This window comes from Myotis brandtii, unplaced genomic scaffold, assembly GCF_000412655.1.
Source record: "Myotis brandtii unplaced genomic scaffold, ASM41265v1 scaffold627, whole genome shotgun sequence".
In the NCBI taxonomy this organism is placed as follows: Eukaryota; Metazoa; Chordata; class Mammalia; order Chiroptera; family Vespertilionidae; genus Myotis; species Myotis brandtii.
Genome location: NW_005370397.1, coordinates 2,546,318 through 2,565,315, shown reverse-complemented (window position 1 = coordinate 2,565,315; position 18,998 = coordinate 2,546,318). Strand labels below are relative to the sequence as shown.

The following is an 18,998-nucleotide window of genomic DNA, read 5'->3' as shown; positions in this document are numbered from 1 at the left end:
GCCAAAGTTCAGAAATGGCCGCTGTTATAATCGCTTACTAGCATATAAAGCTCAGTTCAGAGAAAACGGAGCTGCTTCCCCTCTTTCCCGTCTTAAGCGCTATGTCCGTGTCTCCCTTGTCAGCCAGCCCAGGGCAGCTTGGGGGTTCGAGACAACGGCTCACGCTGCTGCCTCCTCTGCCTGTGACCCCACCTTCAGGCCCACACTCCCTCACCTTCCATAAAAGGCCCAAAGCGCCCCAGGCACCACCCAGGCGTTCAAGGACGTAGGGTGAACATCTGTGGTGGTGTCACGGTCATAGCGTGAGGCCATCTGGTGCATGTAATAGCCTCCACAGAACCCTGTGCTGCGGGGTCCATCCCACAGCGCGTCCGACCGGCTGACGCAGTGCTTTCCAGGGCAGTGCGGCCTGCCCCCCAGCACACTCTGGGGATCCACAGGCGCCGGCACAGCCTCCCTGTCATCTTTGTGGACCTGCACTGCGAGGACTAACTAGACCTCGAGGCCGGATGAGACCACACACCCAGCTCACAGAAGCACCGAAGCCACTTTCATAGTAACGGAGACCTACCCTCAGCCCCCGGGAAATCGGTGACGGAGTTTAATCGGGAAGACAAAGTGCTCACAGGGAAGTCAGGGTTCACATGCAGCTTTAATGTACTCTGCTTCACCCTGAGGGTGCCCACAGCCAGGAAAGGAAGCACCTTTGTTTCTAAGGAGGAGAAATGGATACCGGTCTCCTCACACCCTTCCCCAGACAAGCACCCACCAAAGCTGAAAGGGTGACAATAAATGCAAAAGGAAAAACCTAAATGTTATGAAATTAGTTTTTATTGTTACCTCAAAATAAATGCTTAACATTTTTTCAAAACTAAAAAGAACACTTAAGTGTAAGGTGGAAGACTGTTTTTTTTTCCCCTGGGGAACCAGGATGTCAGAGCTGCTACCGTGGCCTGGCTCTCTCCTCAGGACTAGTCTAGACAAACCCTGCCCCACCCCTTCTCCACTGTCAGTTACCCACAGGACGATGGCTGGCAGGAAATCCCCCAACCAACCTGAACAACGGATTTGAAAAGTTTGGAAAAATCGGTGACCATGTGACCAGTGTTCAATCTCTCTGAGGGGTTCAGTGAAGGCACGCCCTCGGCACCCAGCTGCGGCCTCTGCCCGGCCAAGTTCATGCCAGTGGCGGGCTGCGCCTCGGCCTCGCGTCAGCTCACCACAGGGACGTCTTAAAGTTGAACTTCAGCTTCAGCAGGTACTTCAGGTTCACCTGAGCAGTGTCGTAGACAATGTACCTGGAGGGAAGTGTGTCAAGGAGGCAATGGTTTCGAGTGGAGAGTGCACGCCCAATCGGGCAGCTCAGGCGGGTGTCAGTTCTCACTCGGTGTAGGGAGACCAGCGAGGGGACCATCACCAGGCGGCCATCCGAGGGCAGGCTCAGCAGCCAACTGGCTGCACAGGGGGCTACACGTAAAGGATACTCGTTGTACAGCAGGGACGTGTCATCGACGCCAGACGAGACCCCATTCCCGAGAGGAACCTCCACCCCATCCAGGGTGATACTAGCGGAAGGGTCAGGGGTCGTCTTGCCCAAACCTGCGAAACAGAAGGCACGCGTGAGGTGAACTGTGAGCAGATGCTGAGAATGTCCCAGGGCGCCGAGTTCGCTTATGTTCGCTCTGTGTTCATTTTAAAGACACACACATTTCATACTCTATCTTCCTCCAGACAGGAAACGGCCGGCGATCATCACGTTCCCAGGGCACCAGCCGTGGGTGATTCTGACAAGAATGCATGCTGCACCCGCCCCAATTACACTCCTATTGTGAGCAGAATTCCAAAGCACTCCCTTCAACCAGGCACCGGGGCTCCTGACTCCTCAGGTGCCACCAGCTCCTCCATCCACGATACGCAGGGACCACCGGCCCCAAGGGGCCCTCGGTGCCAGAGCGAGGAGTCGGGCTAAATTGCAGCGCCAACGCGCCAACGCAACTCGCTGCCGATGCTCACAGACCCCCAGGCAGCCGCAGCGAGGGAAGCTTCTGAAATGAGCCTCCAGCTGTGTCACAGCCGAGCCAGGAACAGGAATGTGGCTTCCGGGGGAGAAAGCTCCCGCCCGTGTGTCCAGGGGGCGGGGCCAGAGCCGCAGCTTTGGCAACACTCACCTTTGACACTGTGCTTGCCCTTGGGCAGCTTGCTGACGTGCAAAGCGTGCTTTAGCTCGTACCTGTTCGAGAGATCGAGAGGGGACCGTCTCAGAGGGCCTCCGGGGCCCGGCTCTGACTCGGAGACGAGGTCGAGGGAGGGAGAGAGATGAGCCCCGAGAACCGAGCCCATGCACGGCCGGGCGCTCCCTCCACTCGGCTGCAGACACTGAAGGCTCTTCTGCACAGCTCATGCCAGCGATCAGCTGAGGCCACGTGCACAGGATGGTCCTGCACAGAATGGTGGCCACCACGCGGGGGGTTGTTCTGTCCCCCATCCCTGGGCCCAGGTGTTCTCTGCGGGTCTTAGAAGCGGGACCGATGCACTTTAATCCGAGCTGGTCTCTAAACAGCAGTGGGAGGGCCACGGGCGACCCTCCTTTGTGTAGCAACCTCTCTGCTTCCCAGCTCCCGCCTCGGGCTGGGAGGCCTTCCTTCCCCTCCCCCGTTCACTTCCCATCACAGGTCTCTGCCACCCCTACCCCCGGGTCCTGAAATTGTGGAGGGGAATGTCCAGGGTCACCTCCCTGCCAGGGGACCCTGCTTCCTGGAGCCCACCCTCCCTCCCCACCAAGGCCACCAGCCCCCACGCCAGGCAACTCACATGTTCCCCAGGGCAACCTCTCCCAGGAGGACCAAGCCCACCGGGTCTCCCTGGGACGTGTGGCAGTAGTTGGCGCTCTTGGAGACCATGTCGGCGAAGTAGATCCCTTTGCCGAACATGTAGCCCGTCTGCAAGGGGGAAGGGACAGCGGAGAGGCTTCAGCGGGCAGTTAGCCAGCAGCACCACCCGGTACCGGTGCCAGCGAGCCAGGCCGAGTACTGCAGCGCCACCCGGTACCGGTGCCAGTGAGCCGAGCCAGGCTGAGTGCTGTAGCATCACCCGGTACGCAACCTCTCCCAGGAGGACCAAGCCCACCGGGTCTCCCTGGGACGTGTGGCAGTAGTTGGCGCTCTTGGAGACCATGTCGGCGAAGTAGATCCCTTTGCCGAACATGTAGCCCGTCTGCAAGGGGGAAGGGACAGCGGAGAGGCTTCAGCGGGCAGTTAGCCAGCAGCACCACCCGGTACCGGTGCCAGCGAGCCAGGCTGAGTGCTGTAGCATCACCCGGTACCGGTGCCAGTGAGCCGAGCCGAGTGCTGCAGCGCCACCTGGTACCGGTGCCAGTGAGCCGAGCCAGGCTGAGTGCTGCAGCACCACTTCCCACTCTCCCCACGCCCCTCGCAGGGCGTCGAGCCTGAGCTCCCGACAGCCTGCTCCTGCTCCGACCCGGATCTGCCAGGCTCTGAGCGGCCTCAACAAGTGCTTCATCTCTCTGGACCCACGTCCTCCTCCCCTGAACAGAGGAAAGACCTGCCCGGGGCTGCTGTGAGCCGAGCATTACGTGAGTCAATAGATCAGTGATGGCGAAACTTTTGAGCTCGGCGTGTCAGCATTTTGAAAAACCCTAACTTAACTCTGGTGCCGTGTCACATACAGAAATTTTTTGATATTTACAACCATAGTAAAACAAAGATTTATATTTTTGATATTTACTTTATATATTTAAATACCATTTAACAAAGAAAAATCAACCAAAAAAATGAGTTCGCGTGTCACCTCTGACACACGTGTCATAGGTTCACCATCACTGCAATAGATGCTCCACTAGAACCTGGCACATGTGGACACCCACTAACGCTGCCTAGTATTTCCATTCCCTGTTGTAAGTGAAACGTGAGGTTCAAAAAGGTTAGGTCACTTGCCCAAGTCACGTGCGGTGGCTCAGCACTAGCAAGTCCTTAACCCGCTTCCCCCACTTTCTACAGCCCTGAAACCAGAGGCTCGGAGGACCCCCGCTGAGCCCTGACCAGCAGCCCTCCCGCCATCAACAGGTGACATGACCACCCTGTGTCTGGGCAGGGCTTTCCTCGTGATCACAGCACCCCCGAGGGAGACAGGGAGGTCCCCCAGCTGGGAGGGGTGCAGGCAGGTGGGAGCTCGGCTTGGCTCTCGGCCAAGGCCTGTTCTCTGCACTGCAACACCCCAATCAGCACTCACAGCAGGGCCTGGACGCTTCACGCACGTGTAGCCACACCACCCACAGAGTTTGGGTCAGGAGAGCGAGGCCTGGCAACAGCCACCTGTCAGCCACAGCCGAGCCCAAACCTACATCTTTACACCAGGCCCCTACTCACTGGGCATGTGCATGGCTCACCCAAGTCCCTGTTAAGGCTCTATGGGGCCAGCGGCAGAGACAGGTCCTGCCCACCCCACCTTCAGGCCAGGCACGTACCACAGGCGCTTCAGGCGGGGCGATCCGGAGACCCTGGGACAGAATCCCAGCGAAATTGGTGGTTCTAGACCCGTGCCACAGCAACCTCCGGTTATGCAGCTGCTTGAAGGGCTTGTAGCGCTGGTTTTCCCCTTCACGCTCGATCTTAAAGATCTGGTTGGGGCATTCAGTAAAGGAGAGAGGTGACAGAAACCACGTTACTCTGGTTAACCCAGGGACCTGACTAGATACAGGAGAGCTGAGCCAGGAAACCTAACAGATCTTAAAGTAAGTAAGGCGTTTCAATCATTGGGAGAGAGCAGCCTGGCTAGTCAATGTCCCTCTAGCAGAGACTAGCTACGAAACGAGTAATTGGTGTAGGACGGTGGTCGGCAAACTGCGGCTCAGGCGCCACATGCGGCTCTTTGGCCCCTTGAGTGTGGCCACGAAGTTTCAATCGCACTGTACGTGCGCGCCCACACATGGTATTTTGTGGAACAGCCACACTCAAGGGGCCGCAGTTTGCCGACCACTGGTGTAGGAGATATACAACTAAGGCACTTCATTAAAAAAAAAACCCTCACCCGAGGATATTTTTCCCATGGATTTTTAGACAGAGTGGAAGGGAGGAAGAAAAGAGAGAGCCACATCGATTGGTTGCCTCCCACAGGTGCCCCGACTGAGGCTGGGACTGAACCTGCAACTGACTGTGAATCGAACCAAGATCCTTCAGTCTGCGGGCTGACGCTCTAACCACTGAGCCAAACCGGCCAGGGCAAAGCACTTCATTTTGAATCTCCGATAATATTTCCTGATTCTAAAATCAGGTTTTAGAATAAAACCACCCCCAAACCAGGAGACTACTCATTTTTCAGCTCAACAAATACATGGAATTTCCCCTGGTTATTTCAAGCAAAGTTAACTGCTTGTTTCTACCCAGGCCCAGGCTGGAAGAAGGAGCAGGAAGAGCCGGCAGAGGGCGGAGGGAGGAGCCTTACCTCGAGGACTTTCAGGTCATAGGCATTGTGTGTGGTCGCGTGAGTGTTCTTAACGTATTTCCTGATGATCTTGGCTTCCTCGGAATCTTTGTCCACCACCTGGGAGAAGGGCATCTTGGTATCAGAGCACACACAGGTGTGAAGAGCAGCACAGGCTCAGGTGATGCACAGGTCACATGACCATGGCCTTCATGAAGCCCAGATGGGACTGAGCCCAGGTCCCAGGCCCCACAGCTGGGGGGTCCCAGGCCAGCAGCCCCACTTCCTTGGATGTGCCTTCTTTGGGCTACGAGGAAACCAGAGACCTGGGGCTCGGTCAAGAGCCTTTAGAACAGGGAGCCAGCTCCCAGGTCCAGTCCAGTCCATGGAGGTAAGACATGTGGGCCAGGAGGGGGCGCCCCAAAGCCAAGACTTGCAATCCAAAGCGGCAAGGATGCTGTCAGCCGTTCGGCATTGGAGGGCGGGGCTCTGGACTCCTTAGGGCCATGCACACCATGGCTCAGGGCACCCGCCCATCACCTACCTACCTGTCACCGAGTTAAGAGAATCCGTGCTAAACGAGAGCGTTATGAGACATGCTGTGTCCCATATTCAGTTCGTACCCAGTGTTCAGAAAAGTAGGAATTCTGCTCTTCTTCCCAGCCTCTTAGCACAGCAGCCCCTCCACACAGAACCAACCCAGAGCATCCCACCATGAAGGCGCCCTTAGGGCAACACACATGACATTTGATGCTTCCCTGCTCGGACCCACAGTCCTATGCTTTGTCCCAAGCAAGGAGCAAGGGCTCTTTTTAGTGACGCAGACCCGCCCTCCCAGGCTCAGCAGACTCTGGGAACGCGGACCCTGTCATTCTGCAGGGAGGGACACGGGGCCGAGTGGAGGCACCAGGGCGAGCTAGGAGCCGAGGCTGACACTCCTCTCAGGTCAGCCCCAGTGCGGAAGCCAAGGACTCCGGGCGTCATGTGGGGACATGGCAGGCACTGTCTTACTGCGGCTGCCATCAGGCACTTCCACTTCTGAAACGGACACAGTAACTGATCTCCTAGGGCTCCGGCCGCAAAAGTCTCCAAAACAGACCCCCCTCTAGATAAGGAACCGTTCTGTAAGGCCCTCAGACCCAGTCTCTACAGCAAACTGAGGCCTGGGCGTGGACGCCTGCCTTGCAACCCAGGCGCTCAGCTGTTGGGGAAAGGCCTGTGGCTCTCCAAGGACAGCACCTGGGACGCGACAGCCAGGCCGGGGTTCGGGCCCAGCCTGTGCTGGGAAGCTCTCCAGGAGACCTGGGCACACGTGGAGGTCTGGGGACCACGCACTTGGATGAGCGCAGAGGATGCTTCAGAAAGGGCAGGCCCTGTTACCTTAATGTCGGTTTTGAGCTTCTCATAGTTGACATCGATGGGGTCCTTGCTGCTGTCATCAGACCCTCCCCTGAGCAAGCTGTAGGCCACCTCGATGTCCAGCAGGTTGTCCAGCATTTCCACCTTGGCCTGGAGGGACAAAGAAAACCCCTGAGGGAGAAGGACTCGCCCACTTTTGGAATAGAAAACCACATGCAGGTAACAGCCTGAACGGACAGTGAAGGGGGGACTCCCAGCTGACCGGGCGGCCTGTCGTCCGTCCGGTGCACACCATGGAGGGCTCCTTGGAATGCAAGGAGGGCCCCTGTGGCGGGGAGGCGGAAGCCGTGAGGCTGCGGGAAGGCCCATCTCTCCTCTCGCACACACTGGTGACAGGTGGCACCCACACTGGCTGCCTTGCGAGGCAGGGAGGCTCTCCCACTCCCGGCTCTGTCCCCAGACTGATGAGGGGGAGCGGGGGAAGCGCCACATCCGCTCTGCCCGTGGTGTCCCCACACTGTGGGCAGAACCCCACTTCACAATGACGACACACAAGTGGCCTTCCCAGAGCTGGCCCTGCCTGGAGGGACCACAAGGTGGAGAGGGAGTCACGGGGCAGCACCACAGCCCAGCAGACCCAGCGCTACCTGCACACTGTCTGCGTTGCTCAGGAGCGGCGGCTTCTTCATCCCGAAGTCGTGGGGGATCAAGGTGTAGAAGCGATTGGAGAGATCCAGGATCTGGGAGTCGCTGCTGCCCTGGGACAAGGCCTTTGGGGGAGGGACAGACGGAACACAGGCTGAGGCAGCCAGCGAGGCCCCACGCGGGGCTGGGCTCCTCCTCCAGAAGGTGGTGGGCGGCGGGTCCGAGGGGTCCTGGTGAGCGCAGAGCCTTCCTGCTGGTGTCACAGCCCTGCAGCGCGGGACCTCCAGCCTCAAACCGTGAGGCTCAGCACAGTCAGCCTCCCATAAGGCTTCACTTGTACAGGAGCCGTGGAGTTACAGATCCGCGGCGCGGTGGGAACTGTGGTAGCTAAGTGGTGGGCTCATGGGAATTGCTGTAAAATCCTTTCAACCTTTTGTACGCTTTGAAAACTTTTCATAACAAAATAAAAGGGAAAAATCCCTTTGCTATAAAAAATTCAGTCTGGCCTCCTTCATCCACTGAACGTCACCTTTAAGACCGGGATTTGCCCTAACCGGTTAGGCTCAGTGGATAGAGTGTTGGCCTGCGGACTGAAAGGTCCCAGGTTCGATTCCGGTCAAGGGCATGTACCTTGGTTGCGGGCACATCCCCAGTAGGGAGTGTGCAGGAGGCAGCTGATCGATGTTTCTCTCTCATCGATGTTTCTAACTCTCTATTCTTCTCCCTTCCTCTCTGTAAAAAATCAATAAAATATATTAAAAAAAAAAAAAAAAGACCGGGATTTACTTTCAGGAGGTCCGGGTGGCCCGGCACAGAGGGCCGCCTTCCCCTTTCTGCCACAGTGACAATTAGTGCCCCAGAGGCAAAAGGTGTTCAACGAGGAGCTGGACACGGGGTACTGCATACATGGCCGACACCTAGGTGGACCAAGGATGGCAGGGGGGCAGCAAGCTGGTATCCTGCAGGCCTGAGGCCGCAGTCTGCTTCTCACAGGGACATCGGCGTCTCTAAGTCGTAAACCTTTGGTCTGCGGCCGTGTGCCTGCTCTGTGCAGTGGGTAGGGACACTGTTCCAGCTGGTGGGGACACTGCTCGAGACCAGCTCTACGGGATTTAACTGCCACGTGTCAGGGCCTCTACCCCAGCTCCAGCCAGAAAGCATTTCCCGGCCCCACTGCCGCTTCCTGTGTGCCCATAAATGGAACCCCCGGAGCACTCACTGCTTGAAGGATCTGTGGAGGAGGGGAGGGGATATGAATGAAAGTAAGACATTACCTAGCTTTCTACTTGATAACCTCCTAGTAACTGCAAAAGAAATTCAGCCTAATTCTCAAGTATTTTATGAAGCAGGAGAACCAAATTCCTCATCAAGTTTACCACCTATCTCATCGCTGGAAACACTGCTAATTCATTGGTTCTGTGATCATCTTTCACAGCAGCACTTGTCAAACTGAAAAAAATCTCCATCATCACGAACTGTTGCCAGCACATCCATTGACGTTGAGTAAACGTACCACCGCACCCCGAGACCAGCGGCTGGCCAGGGGGGCTGGCCCAGGAGAGCCACTGGCAGCTGGGACAGAGCCAGGCTGGCCCCTCGCTTACCTGCTGGACCTCACTGAGGATCGAGTACGCGGCCTGGATCTGCCTTTTGCTCAGCTTCCCCAAGGGCATCTTCTGAAGGTCGATCTGAGGAGATAGGGGATCCCCCTTGAAAGGCAGGCTCCGTGCAGCATGGTGCCGGGCGAGGTGGCCGCACGAGGGGACGGGTCACCTTCCCAGACCTCCTGGGCCCTGGCGGACGCACCCAGAGCTGCCCCATCTTCCTGGGAGATGCAGGCACCCAACTCCGCAGACTTTGCAGTCCGACCCCCACTCAGGGGCCGAGAGTCTATGTGAAGATTCTCACTACTCCTGTGTGTCAGGGAGAAGCCAGCCAGGCCCCCCGCCCTGTGTTAGAGGTGAAAGAGCCACGCACTTCGGGAAGACGCAGCGCATGCCCAGCTAATCCCCGTGAGGACGAGCTGAGCCACGGCAGTTCCCGGGAGGAAGACGACTACAAAGTGACTGTTAAAAGAGCGCGCTCCTGAACATACGCATTTACAGCAAGTCGCCAGCGTCTCTCCACATCAGCCACAACGGGTCAAACGTTCATTCGCGTTGACGATACTGCTACTGCGCACACCACCCGGGACCACCACCAGGAGAGGGAGAAGCTGACGTGGACAACAGCAGACCTGCAGCCAGAAGGCCTGGTCCCCAGCTACCTGCTTGCACCCACTGCTCAGCCTTGGGCCCCTGCCTGTAAACGGGCCCCACATCCACCGTGAGTGACCTGCCTGGACTGCTCACCGGCCCCCCCACATCTGTGCGCAGGGGGCCCGTCTGTATCCTCAGACACTGTCTCTGGGGCTCTTCCCAATGGATCCTCTGTTCCGGGGCCCAGAACCCACCTCACCCATCTCTGCATCCCCGGCACCTGCAGTGCCCGGGACGGAGATGGAGCCGAACAAGCACCGAGACATGGAACCACTGTGGGGAGTAAATGAAATAAGCCATGGACGTGCTCAGAGTTCACCAGGCGCCAGCGGGGCCAGCAGGGCCGGCGTCTAATGGCTACCAGCCCCGGCGCACACGTGTCGCTGCACCCGCGGTGCTGCCGACCCCGAGGGGCCTGGCTGTGGGGACAGTTAAGTAGCTGGAGCGAACTCTGGGGAAGAAGGTGGATAATCTGCTTTGAACCGAGGAGATGTGATAAAAGCCGGTCTTTAGTATGAAGTACAAAGTGGTTCTGAAAGCAATTCTAAAGGAGGAACTCAGAAGACGTGCTGACCCAGGGCAGCGTGACCGCAGCCGAGAGCAGGCTCCCCAAGCGGTGCATTTCAATGTTTATTTTAAAAAGACCGGTCTCTCTAATCTGCACCCTCAAAACACACATACAGGCCCCAGGAACAAGAGGCGGAGTCAGCACCAGCCGCCCCCACGCCCGGCAAGCAGACTCGAGGCTCAGCCCTGCGACAGGCTGGGCAGCGGCTCCGGCAGCTCAGCTTTGGGAGGAACTGCGAGTGGGAGATGCCTGGGGCCCAGGAGCTGCCTCTGCAGCACAGGGAGGCTTCCGGGCATAGCGGGGCTCTGGGTGTAGCATCCTCCGTCCCCTGGCACCACTGCTCTGGGCTCAGAATTCACCTCCTCGCAGGGAGCACCAGGTGTCCCTCCTGGGCATAAAGCTCCCAGGGTTACCACGTTCACTATCCACCTGGTTACCCGACCCCACAGGGAGCCCGCCAGGCAAGGGGCGGCACCCTCCTCTCCACCTCTCACAGGCTGCCTCTAGCCTGTTCCAGGCAGGGCCCCAGCCCTTTCCTCCTGCAAAACTAGATGCTCGTCTGAGTGAAAAACAGCATCATGGTGTTTCTGTAAATCACAGAAAAACCAGAGTACAGGAAGCTGGGAATGACATGTGGGACAGTCCACCTGGGACAGAGAAAGGGGCTCAACCCTCCCCCCATCCCACCCCCTCACTCAGCCTGGGCCCAACCTCTTCCTAAAACAGCTGGAATGAATTTCATCTGCGAGCAAGTGTCAGAAGCTCCCTGCACTTTTGTCAACAGTGATCACAGCAGCTCTTCTACTGGAGTGGGCTGCGCCCTGGACTGCCTGCTTGTTTGGGCCACAGAGAAGATGCTACAGACGCTACCATGGCAACAAGAAAGAGCAAAGTGCAGGGGGACCAGGAACCCAGGGGACACTCTCCAACACACCTCTGCAAGCACCCAGGCCTCAGTACACCCCATCCAACTCAGGCTCAAGAACAGGCAAAGATGCCGAATCCAGTAAGAGCTACTGAGCACATCACCAGCTCAGCACTCCACTGCCCCCAGCAAAGGCTCACAGACAGGACACTCCGCGCACGCACCTCATATTCCACCATGGCTTTCTTCATACTTTCCACATCGAAGATCATCTTGATGAGGTTCTGCACCGGCTTGGGGAGCTTGGACTTGGTTCCAGGGTTCACTGTCAGTTTCTTCACCGCCTCTTCATCCTTTGGGGGAACAGGTATGTTGCGGAGGAGAAGACCCCGTTAAACAACCAAAGTGGCGGTGGTGTTTGGGCAGCAGGCCGAGTACCCAGGACGATGCCACCAGCAAAAGGGCTAGGCGTCCATCCACAGGGCTTGGGTGGCAGCTACCAGGAAGAGTGTGAGTCTGCAAAGGGATCGGACACTTCCAGGGCACCCCCAAGTTCTCTGGACTGCTCCATATTCTTACCCAGCTGGCCCTGCAGCCTCACACTCCCCTAACCCCTCACCCCCTCCTGCTCACTGACTCCTGCCCTCGGGCTGCTGGTGTCCTGCATGGGAATCTGTTCAGTGCCCACTCATGCCCAACCCAGAAGAGCTTGGCAGCCAGGACGGCAAACCCTGGATCGAGGGACCAGTGGGCAGATTCGCCCCCACTTCTGCTCCGCCTCATCCCAGGGCCAACTGCATGAGTGACTAAGTCTATACAGCCTTCTCCGTCCCAAAGCCTCTCGCCAGGCAGCCTGACAGTGCTCAGTGCATCCACGTTAGCCACCCGCACCCCAAACCCCACCCCTCCTGATAAACTAAGCACGAGGCTCGGCCCCACTGCCTGACCACCCAGCTAAGCCAAGACCACACTGTAATGGAAATGCCTGAACTTTTCTTACTTTTGAACCACATGAGGGCAGGGCCTGTGCTGTCCATCAGAGTCCTTAGAACCTAAGTGTTTGCATGTGCTTCAGGGAAGGGAACTGGCATTGGGACCGGCTGGGCTGAACCCAGATGCAGACAGAAACCTGTGCCGTGCTGTGCTCACGGCTGTTGTGGATGTACTTTTTTTTTTTTTTGGATGTACTCTTAACACGGAAACACCCAGCTTCTGGTTCTAACCTCACCGAGGAACAAATTGTTAACGTGTCAAAAAGCCTTATTTAAATGCACACACTCTGGCCCTGGCTGGTTTGGCTCAGTGGACAGAGTGTCGGCCTGTGGACTGAAGGGTCCCAGGTTCGATTCTAGTCAAGGGCGTATGACCAGTTGCGGGCCAATCCCCAGTAGGGGGCATGCAGGAGGCAGCCGATCAGGGATTTTCTGTCATCACTGATGTTTCTCTCTCTCCCTCTCTCTCTCTCTCTCCTCACTCTTCCTTGCTGAAATCAAAAAAATATATATTAAAAATAAATGAATAAATGCGCATACTCTACAATTCAGGAACTCCACCTCTATGGTAATAATCAGAGGCATGGGTATTTATGTTTATCAGCACTGCTATATCAAATACCTGCAACTAATCTAAGTCCCTATCGGGGGAGGCACATTACATTGTTTGGTAAATTATGAATTATGGCCACCCACAGGACGGAATTCTATACAGCCTGAAGAAACGACTCTCTAGATCAGTCTAATACAGTAGTCACTAGTTTTGAAATGCGGCCAGTCTAAGCTGAGATGTACAGTAAGGATTAAAAATACACCAGATTTCAAAGGAAAAAACAGCAAAACCTCTCCACCTCACACTTCATGGTATGGACCCCATCCACGAAGGGTCCTGGATTTTATTGAATGCTTTTTCCTGGTCTATTATGACGATCATGTAGCTTTTAGCCTCTATTCTATTCACATTATATTACACTGATTTTCATATGGTGAACCAACCTTGCATTCTTTGGATAAATTCCTTCTGTGCTGCTAGACTGCTAGCATTTTGTTGAGGGTTTTGCACCTAGACTCATAGTGATACTGGTCATCAGTTTTCCTGTGATGTCTCCATCTGGCTTTGGTATCGGGGTGACACTGGCCTCATAATGAGTTGGGAGTGTCCTTCCCATTCTGTTCTTTGGAAGAGTTTGTGAAGGACTTGTATTAATTCTTTAAACATTTGGTAGCATTCACCAGTGATGCCATCTGATTCGTGGAATGTTTTTAAAAGCGTATGGTAACCCTTCCCTTTACAAAGACCTGATGGCGTGAGAGTATTACGTGATTACCTGGCCATAGTCGATCTCTAGGGGGTAGAACTTTTTGGGATACTTGGTGAAGTTTTCGGAGTGCCAGGCATTCCCGGTTTTCTCTTCATATAATTTCATAAAGTGCTCAACGGCATCCTCCTTGGACGGCATCTGCTCCAGCTTGTTACTGCCAATCACCGTGCCCACGCGGCCCCAGGACCTGAATATCCAGTACCTACGAGGGCAGCAAGGGTGGGAGAGGAGCAGCGATTACAAATCTGTGGGTTAGCTGGTCACATTGCTGGAGGAGGTTCCCTTCCCGGACAGTCCACTTGGGTGAGAAAGAACTCAAACACCCTAAAATGACGAGTGACAGCGGAACGAAGGGAACTGACATTACAATAAAGAACATTTATTTTACTTTTACCGAAATGACGGTTATAGCAAGTTTAAAGTAAATTAAAAAGTGGCCTTTCAAATTGCCTATAAAAAGTGCCCAAAGAAATGCAGCAAGTGTCATTTAGAAGTCACGTGTTTAGAGATGCAGCCACTAATAACACACTCTAAAGACAATACAGAACTTGGTTCAGCTCAGACGCTGAGGCGATGAAATGGCAAGGCGTGGGGCAGTGGCATAGAGGGTTAGCCACTGTCAGACCCAGGCTACCATCTGCTTCCACCTCGGTTTAGGGCACACACCGTGGGTACCCCCTAGCTCCCGTGTTGCCTAGCTTTGGCTAAGTTAATTTTTCTTAGTGGAAGTAATGGATAAGTTAAGTTTTACATCACTGTAAGTATAAATATATTAGAAACCCAAATATAAAACTTGTATGCGTTTTACGGTAAAGCCAGACTTCAAAGGCTCGGCCAGTGTGGCTCAGTAGTTAAGCATCAACTTATGAACCAGGAGGTCACGGTTCGATTCCCAGTCAGGGCACAGGCCTGGGTTGCAGGCTCGATCCCCAGTGTGGGGCGTGCAGGAGGCAGCTGATCAATGATTCTCTCTCATCATTGATGTTTCTATCTCTCTCTCCCTCTCCCTTCGTCTCTGAAGTCAATAAAAATATATTTTTAAAAAAGAAAGAAAATTTGGGGCTTGCTGTTTTCCTGGGCTGTTGCCCAAAAGCATATAAATGTATTCTATTAGGTTCTTTCGCCTGGAAATGTGTGGAAGATACCACACTGACCTATCCTGAGAAACATTTTCTGACCCTAAGAACCCAGACAACCCTTTCACTCTACAGCCCAGTAAGTCCAGACCCCCAGGAAACGCACACATCCACAATCACCTTTAGAATTTCTGGTTGGTGGTGGGGAATGTTATTCTCATTGCCTGTCATTTAACAGACCACGACTATTTCTACAAAAAGCCTACTCCTTCTCCTGCGGTACAACATACATGTACCTATATTGTACATGTATAAACCGGGAATGCCTGGCACTCCGAAGGTGTATTTCTACAAGCAAGAAACCATTTTTGACTTTCAAATCTCTGGCCAGAGTAGGTAATGAACTGAATGACAGTTGAGGTGTATTTCTTTAGAAATGTTCAGTAGCCAACCAAATACTTTGTATTCTTTATGGTCACCTCTGATGTTCACGTTTTATTTATTTTAAAAAAAAATATATTTTATTAATTTTTTACAGAGAGGAAGGGAGAGGGATAGAGAGTTAGAAACATTGATGAGAGAGAAACATCGATCAGCTGCCTCCTGCACACCCCCTACTGGGGATGTGCCCGCAACCAAGGTACATGCCCTTGACCGGAATCGAACCCGGGACCCTTTAGTCCGCAGGCTGACGCTCTATCCACTGAGCCAAGCTGGTCAGGGCATGACGTTCACGTTTTAAATGAAAGGTCGGTGAAAGGTGAAGAGGTGGGAGGAACTAAGCTTACACAGGAGGCTAGCAGGGTTTAGCGGCGCTGGCTTTTCCTTTCCTGGGCTCCCCTCCACGGGGTTGCCTTTCCACCAGGAAACCTTTGCATCTCCTGGAGTTACAGTGAGTAAATGGTTTCCATGAGCGAAAACAGTTTAGCACATGAAAGTAATTTTTAAAGTATTTTCATCGTTAGTACTCAATGAGTTCCTTCCACCCACACACAGCCCCCACTCCACGCTGGCTGTAACAGGGAGATCGACCAGTGGTGTGGACGCAGAAAGCAGCCCAGCCCCTCAGCACCCAGAACTGGCCCTCGCCATGTTCTATCAGGTTTAAAAAATAACAGCAAAAAAGGCCAATGTAAACATCTTTAGTAACTAGAGTTTGAAGTAAAATTTAGAAGTTCAGTTCTTGCCGAACTTTACTTGCTGCAGAAGTTTAGAAACATGAGTGAGGGTATGAGAAACTAGAATCTTCAAGGGAATGTAAGAAAGGAGTTGGGAGATTATGTGACACCCCCTAAGATGGCCTCCTGAACCCAGGAGAGCCAGGCTGTCAGGGCAGGGGGCGTCCTTCCTCTCTCACCGAAAGCCTCACTACACCCCATGGTCTTTGTGAGGGGACAGAAGGCCCAGGCACTGAGAGCACGCGGGCCCTGAGGCCTACGGCCCAGCAGAGCGGGCCCACCCTCTGCTGGAGCACAGCTCCCCGAACACCCCGCCCCCAGAACACACCTGCTTCCTTTGTCATCTTCCAGGAGCTGCAGCTTGTAATAGGAGTTGGTTCCTTTAACAATGTCCACCAGGCCCAGCGTGGCGCTGAAGACCTTCCCGCCTTTCTCCAGGACGTGCGCAGAGCGTTCCAGACCTGCCAGGGAGGCAAGGCCCCTTAGCTCCTCCTCCGAGAGGGGCCAGGGTGCTCAGGGGCAAGGGGTCTGCACAGAGTCCACACCTGCTTGAACACCCAGCGCCACCCCTGGAGGTTCCCCACAGGCGTGCGTGCTCTTAGGACAGGGTGGTGGTGGTGGGAGCCCGAGGGCACAGGCGGGCCCCACTCTGCTCCCACCATCCCTGTTTGCTTACCAGAATCAGGGTCAACAGCAGCCCCTCCTTTAAGAGTTAATTTCACTGTCTTTTCAGATTTGTTGTTTCCTTGGAAGGGGAGAGAGAAATGTGAACATTAAATTAAAAGTAAATTAAAAAGGGGAAGCAAGCCGAACAGGTTTGGCTCAGTGGATAGAGCGTCGGCCTGCGGACTGAGGGGTCCCGGGTTCGATTCCGGTCAAGGGCATGTACTTTGGTTACGGGCACATCCCCAGTGGGGGGCGTGCAGGAGGCGGCTGATCGATCTCTCTCATCGATGTTTCTAACTCTCTGTCCCTCTCCCTTCTTCTCTGTAAAAAATCAATAAAATATATTTAAAAACAAAAAAGGGGGAAGCGAGACAAGTGGGTCATTTCCACTTGTATCATATGCCAACACGGGACCCGTGTGCCTCCACCACGCAGGCCGGCTCAGGGGCACATGCAGACGGGGACAGACCGTGACCTAGGACCCAACGGGCCACTGGCATCCCTGGCTCAGTCCCCAGGGGGCAGCTCAGGCCTCACCTTCCTCTTTGACGGGGGCTTTGCTCTTTTTGGAGACGGCAGCCCCCGACTTCGGTTTTGGGGCCACGACTTCGATAGGCTCCTCCTTCACCGCGGCGCCCCAGGGGGACAACAGGTGGGCTGAGACCAGCTCCTGGAAGCTCTTGGTTGAGGCAGCAACGTCCTGGAGGAAATCCTCAGACACCACTCGAATGTTGCCCTCTTTTACTTCCTCCATCTTTTTATTCATCTTTTCCACCTCCTCTGTTCAAATCAGGCGGAAAACGAATAAACAAGTTTAAAACTAATGTCAAAACTCAAATTTCTAGAGTCATACTTACTCCCAGACCCTCATCACACAGCTGGCCTGTCCTCCCAGCCTCGTGCTCTGGGGCTATTTCCACTACTGCCTTTCCCAGCAACACTCCTTCTCTACAGCATGATGCGCTAATGCCTCTAGACCAGCCGTGGGCAAACTACAGCCCGCGGGCCGGATCCGGCCCGGTTGAAAAGAATAAAACTAAAAAAAAAAAAAAAAAGAACGTCCCCTTTTATGTAATGATGTTTACTTTGAATTTATATTAGTTGACACAAACACTCCCTCCATGCTTTTGTTCCGGCCCTCCGGTCCAGTTTAAGAACCCATTGTGGCCCTCGAGTCAAAAAGTTTGCCCACCCCTGCTCTAGACCATTCTACAGAATGAGAAGTTAGTAACATTCACAGAAAAAGGACCCGGAAGTCAGTATGTTTGGAAAATGCTGCACGCTGTCTGTCTCAGAGACTTATTACAATGGTCATCAGTGTAATAATGCTGCAAAGAAACCCATTTACCTTTGTTTAACTGCATTTCCCAAATGTACTTCAGCTGCAAACTTTTGTTTTGGCAGCAAACCTACTAACCCCTGTGGCAGAGCGCCGGGTGATAGGAGTGGGAACAGCAGCCTCAGTCTTTAGCGGGAGCAGAAGGACCTGAACACGCTCCAGTCGGAGCAGCGGCACCAGGTGCACACGCTGGCCGCCCTTCCCTAGAGCAGAGCAACCGCGCTGTCCGTGCGACAGGCTGCGTGACCTCAGCCCGCCCCTCATTCAACCCTCGTCACATCGCAAGAGGCAGAGAGCGCCGTCTCGGGCTGCGGACGAGGCTGCACTCACTCTTGGTGCTGATGCACAGCGAGGCCTTGTTGGCCGTCCCCGTCAGCTTCCCCCCGAGCTTCTCGACGGTGGCCTTCACTTCGTCCTTGTTCCGGGAGAGTTTCCCGAGAGCCAGGATCTTCATGTTGGACAGCGGCTTATCTGGGACGGAGGACAGAACCGTGAGGCAGGGCTGCTCTTCAGGAGGGCTGGGCAGGGGGCAGGAAACCAGCAGCAAGCTCTCAGGAAAAAGCCGGAACAGGCTGCAGGGCCCCTGGACAGCCTCAGTGTCTCCCGAGGGAAGTCTACGCAAACAGAAGTAAAGGCACCAGGAAAGCAGGACAGCCAGCCAAGTGCCGCCTGAGACCCTGCACTCATCCCTGGGCACAGAGAGGCTGGATTTGGAGCCCGGGGACCAGGAACAGGAAGCCGCAGAGGATGGGAAGCAGAGAGGTAGGTCGTGTGAACACCCAATTACTTTTATTCTTCTCCTCCCATTACAACCAAACTGCAATTTCTTATGCAATACTTAGTAACTGACCCCATTAAAAAATTGGACAAGTCCATGACAACGCAAAGCTTTGATCACAACGACTGGAGACAACGGATTCCGGGGAAAAGCACTCGGCCCAGCTAGAAAGCCCTGGACGGGGTGCGCCACGGCTGATGGGAAGGCACTGCTGGCGACATCCTACGACAGGAGGTGCCGCAGGGAAAAGTCCTGCCAGCCCTCCGTGTCCGAGTACACAAAGGCAGTGGGGCTTTCTCTCGAGAAAAACACCAACTGATCTCCTGCTCTCTGCTGGTGTGAGCACTTCCCACTAATGCTGACCAGCACACAGAGGCCTCTGCATGCACAGGAGCCCAGCATCACGGCAGCTCTGGATGCCTGGTGGTCGCAGGCTACCGGAGGCAGGACTGCAAGACCGGAGATGCTCTGTCGCAGTTGGGCAGGGTAGGCCATTCCAGGTAAGGCTATCTG

General features: G+C 54.8%; 1 protein-coding gene across 1 annotated transcript in view; it reads right to left on the bottom strand.

Moving 5' to 3' along the window:
* Positions 1-811: 811 nt before the first annotated feature.
* PARP1 (poly (ADP-ribose) polymerase 1) overlaps positions 812-18,998 on the bottom strand; it is a 31,729-nt gene continuing 13,542 nt past the window's right edge. The window contains exons 8-23 of the mRNA XM_005880143.2: positions 18,038-18,178; positions 16,906-17,148; positions 16,379-16,447; positions 16,031-16,163; positions 13,455-13,650; positions 11,359-11,487; positions 9,048-9,131; positions 7,446-7,568; positions 6,820-6,948; positions 5,461-5,559; positions 4,484-4,636; positions 3,103-3,213; positions 2,812-2,828; positions 2,169-2,230; positions 1,485-1,599; positions 812-1,298 (exon numbers count right to left, since the gene is read on the bottom strand). Coding sequence (XP_005880205.1) covers positions 1,217-1,298; positions 1,485-1,599; positions 2,169-2,230; positions 2,812-2,828; positions 3,103-3,213; positions 4,484-4,636; positions 5,461-5,559; positions 6,820-6,948; positions 7,446-7,568; positions 9,048-9,131; positions 11,359-11,487; positions 13,455-13,650; positions 16,031-16,163; positions 16,379-16,447; positions 16,906-17,148; positions 18,038-18,178 — 1,886 coding nt within the window. The 3' untranslated portion in view covers positions 812-1,216. The remainder of the gene's footprint in view (positions 1,299-1,484; positions 1,600-2,168; positions 2,231-2,811; positions 2,829-3,102; positions 3,214-4,483; positions 4,637-5,460; positions 5,560-6,819; positions 6,949-7,445; positions 7,569-9,047; positions 9,132-11,358; positions 11,488-13,454; positions 13,651-16,030; positions 16,164-16,378; positions 16,448-16,905; positions 17,149-18,037; positions 18,179-18,998) is intronic.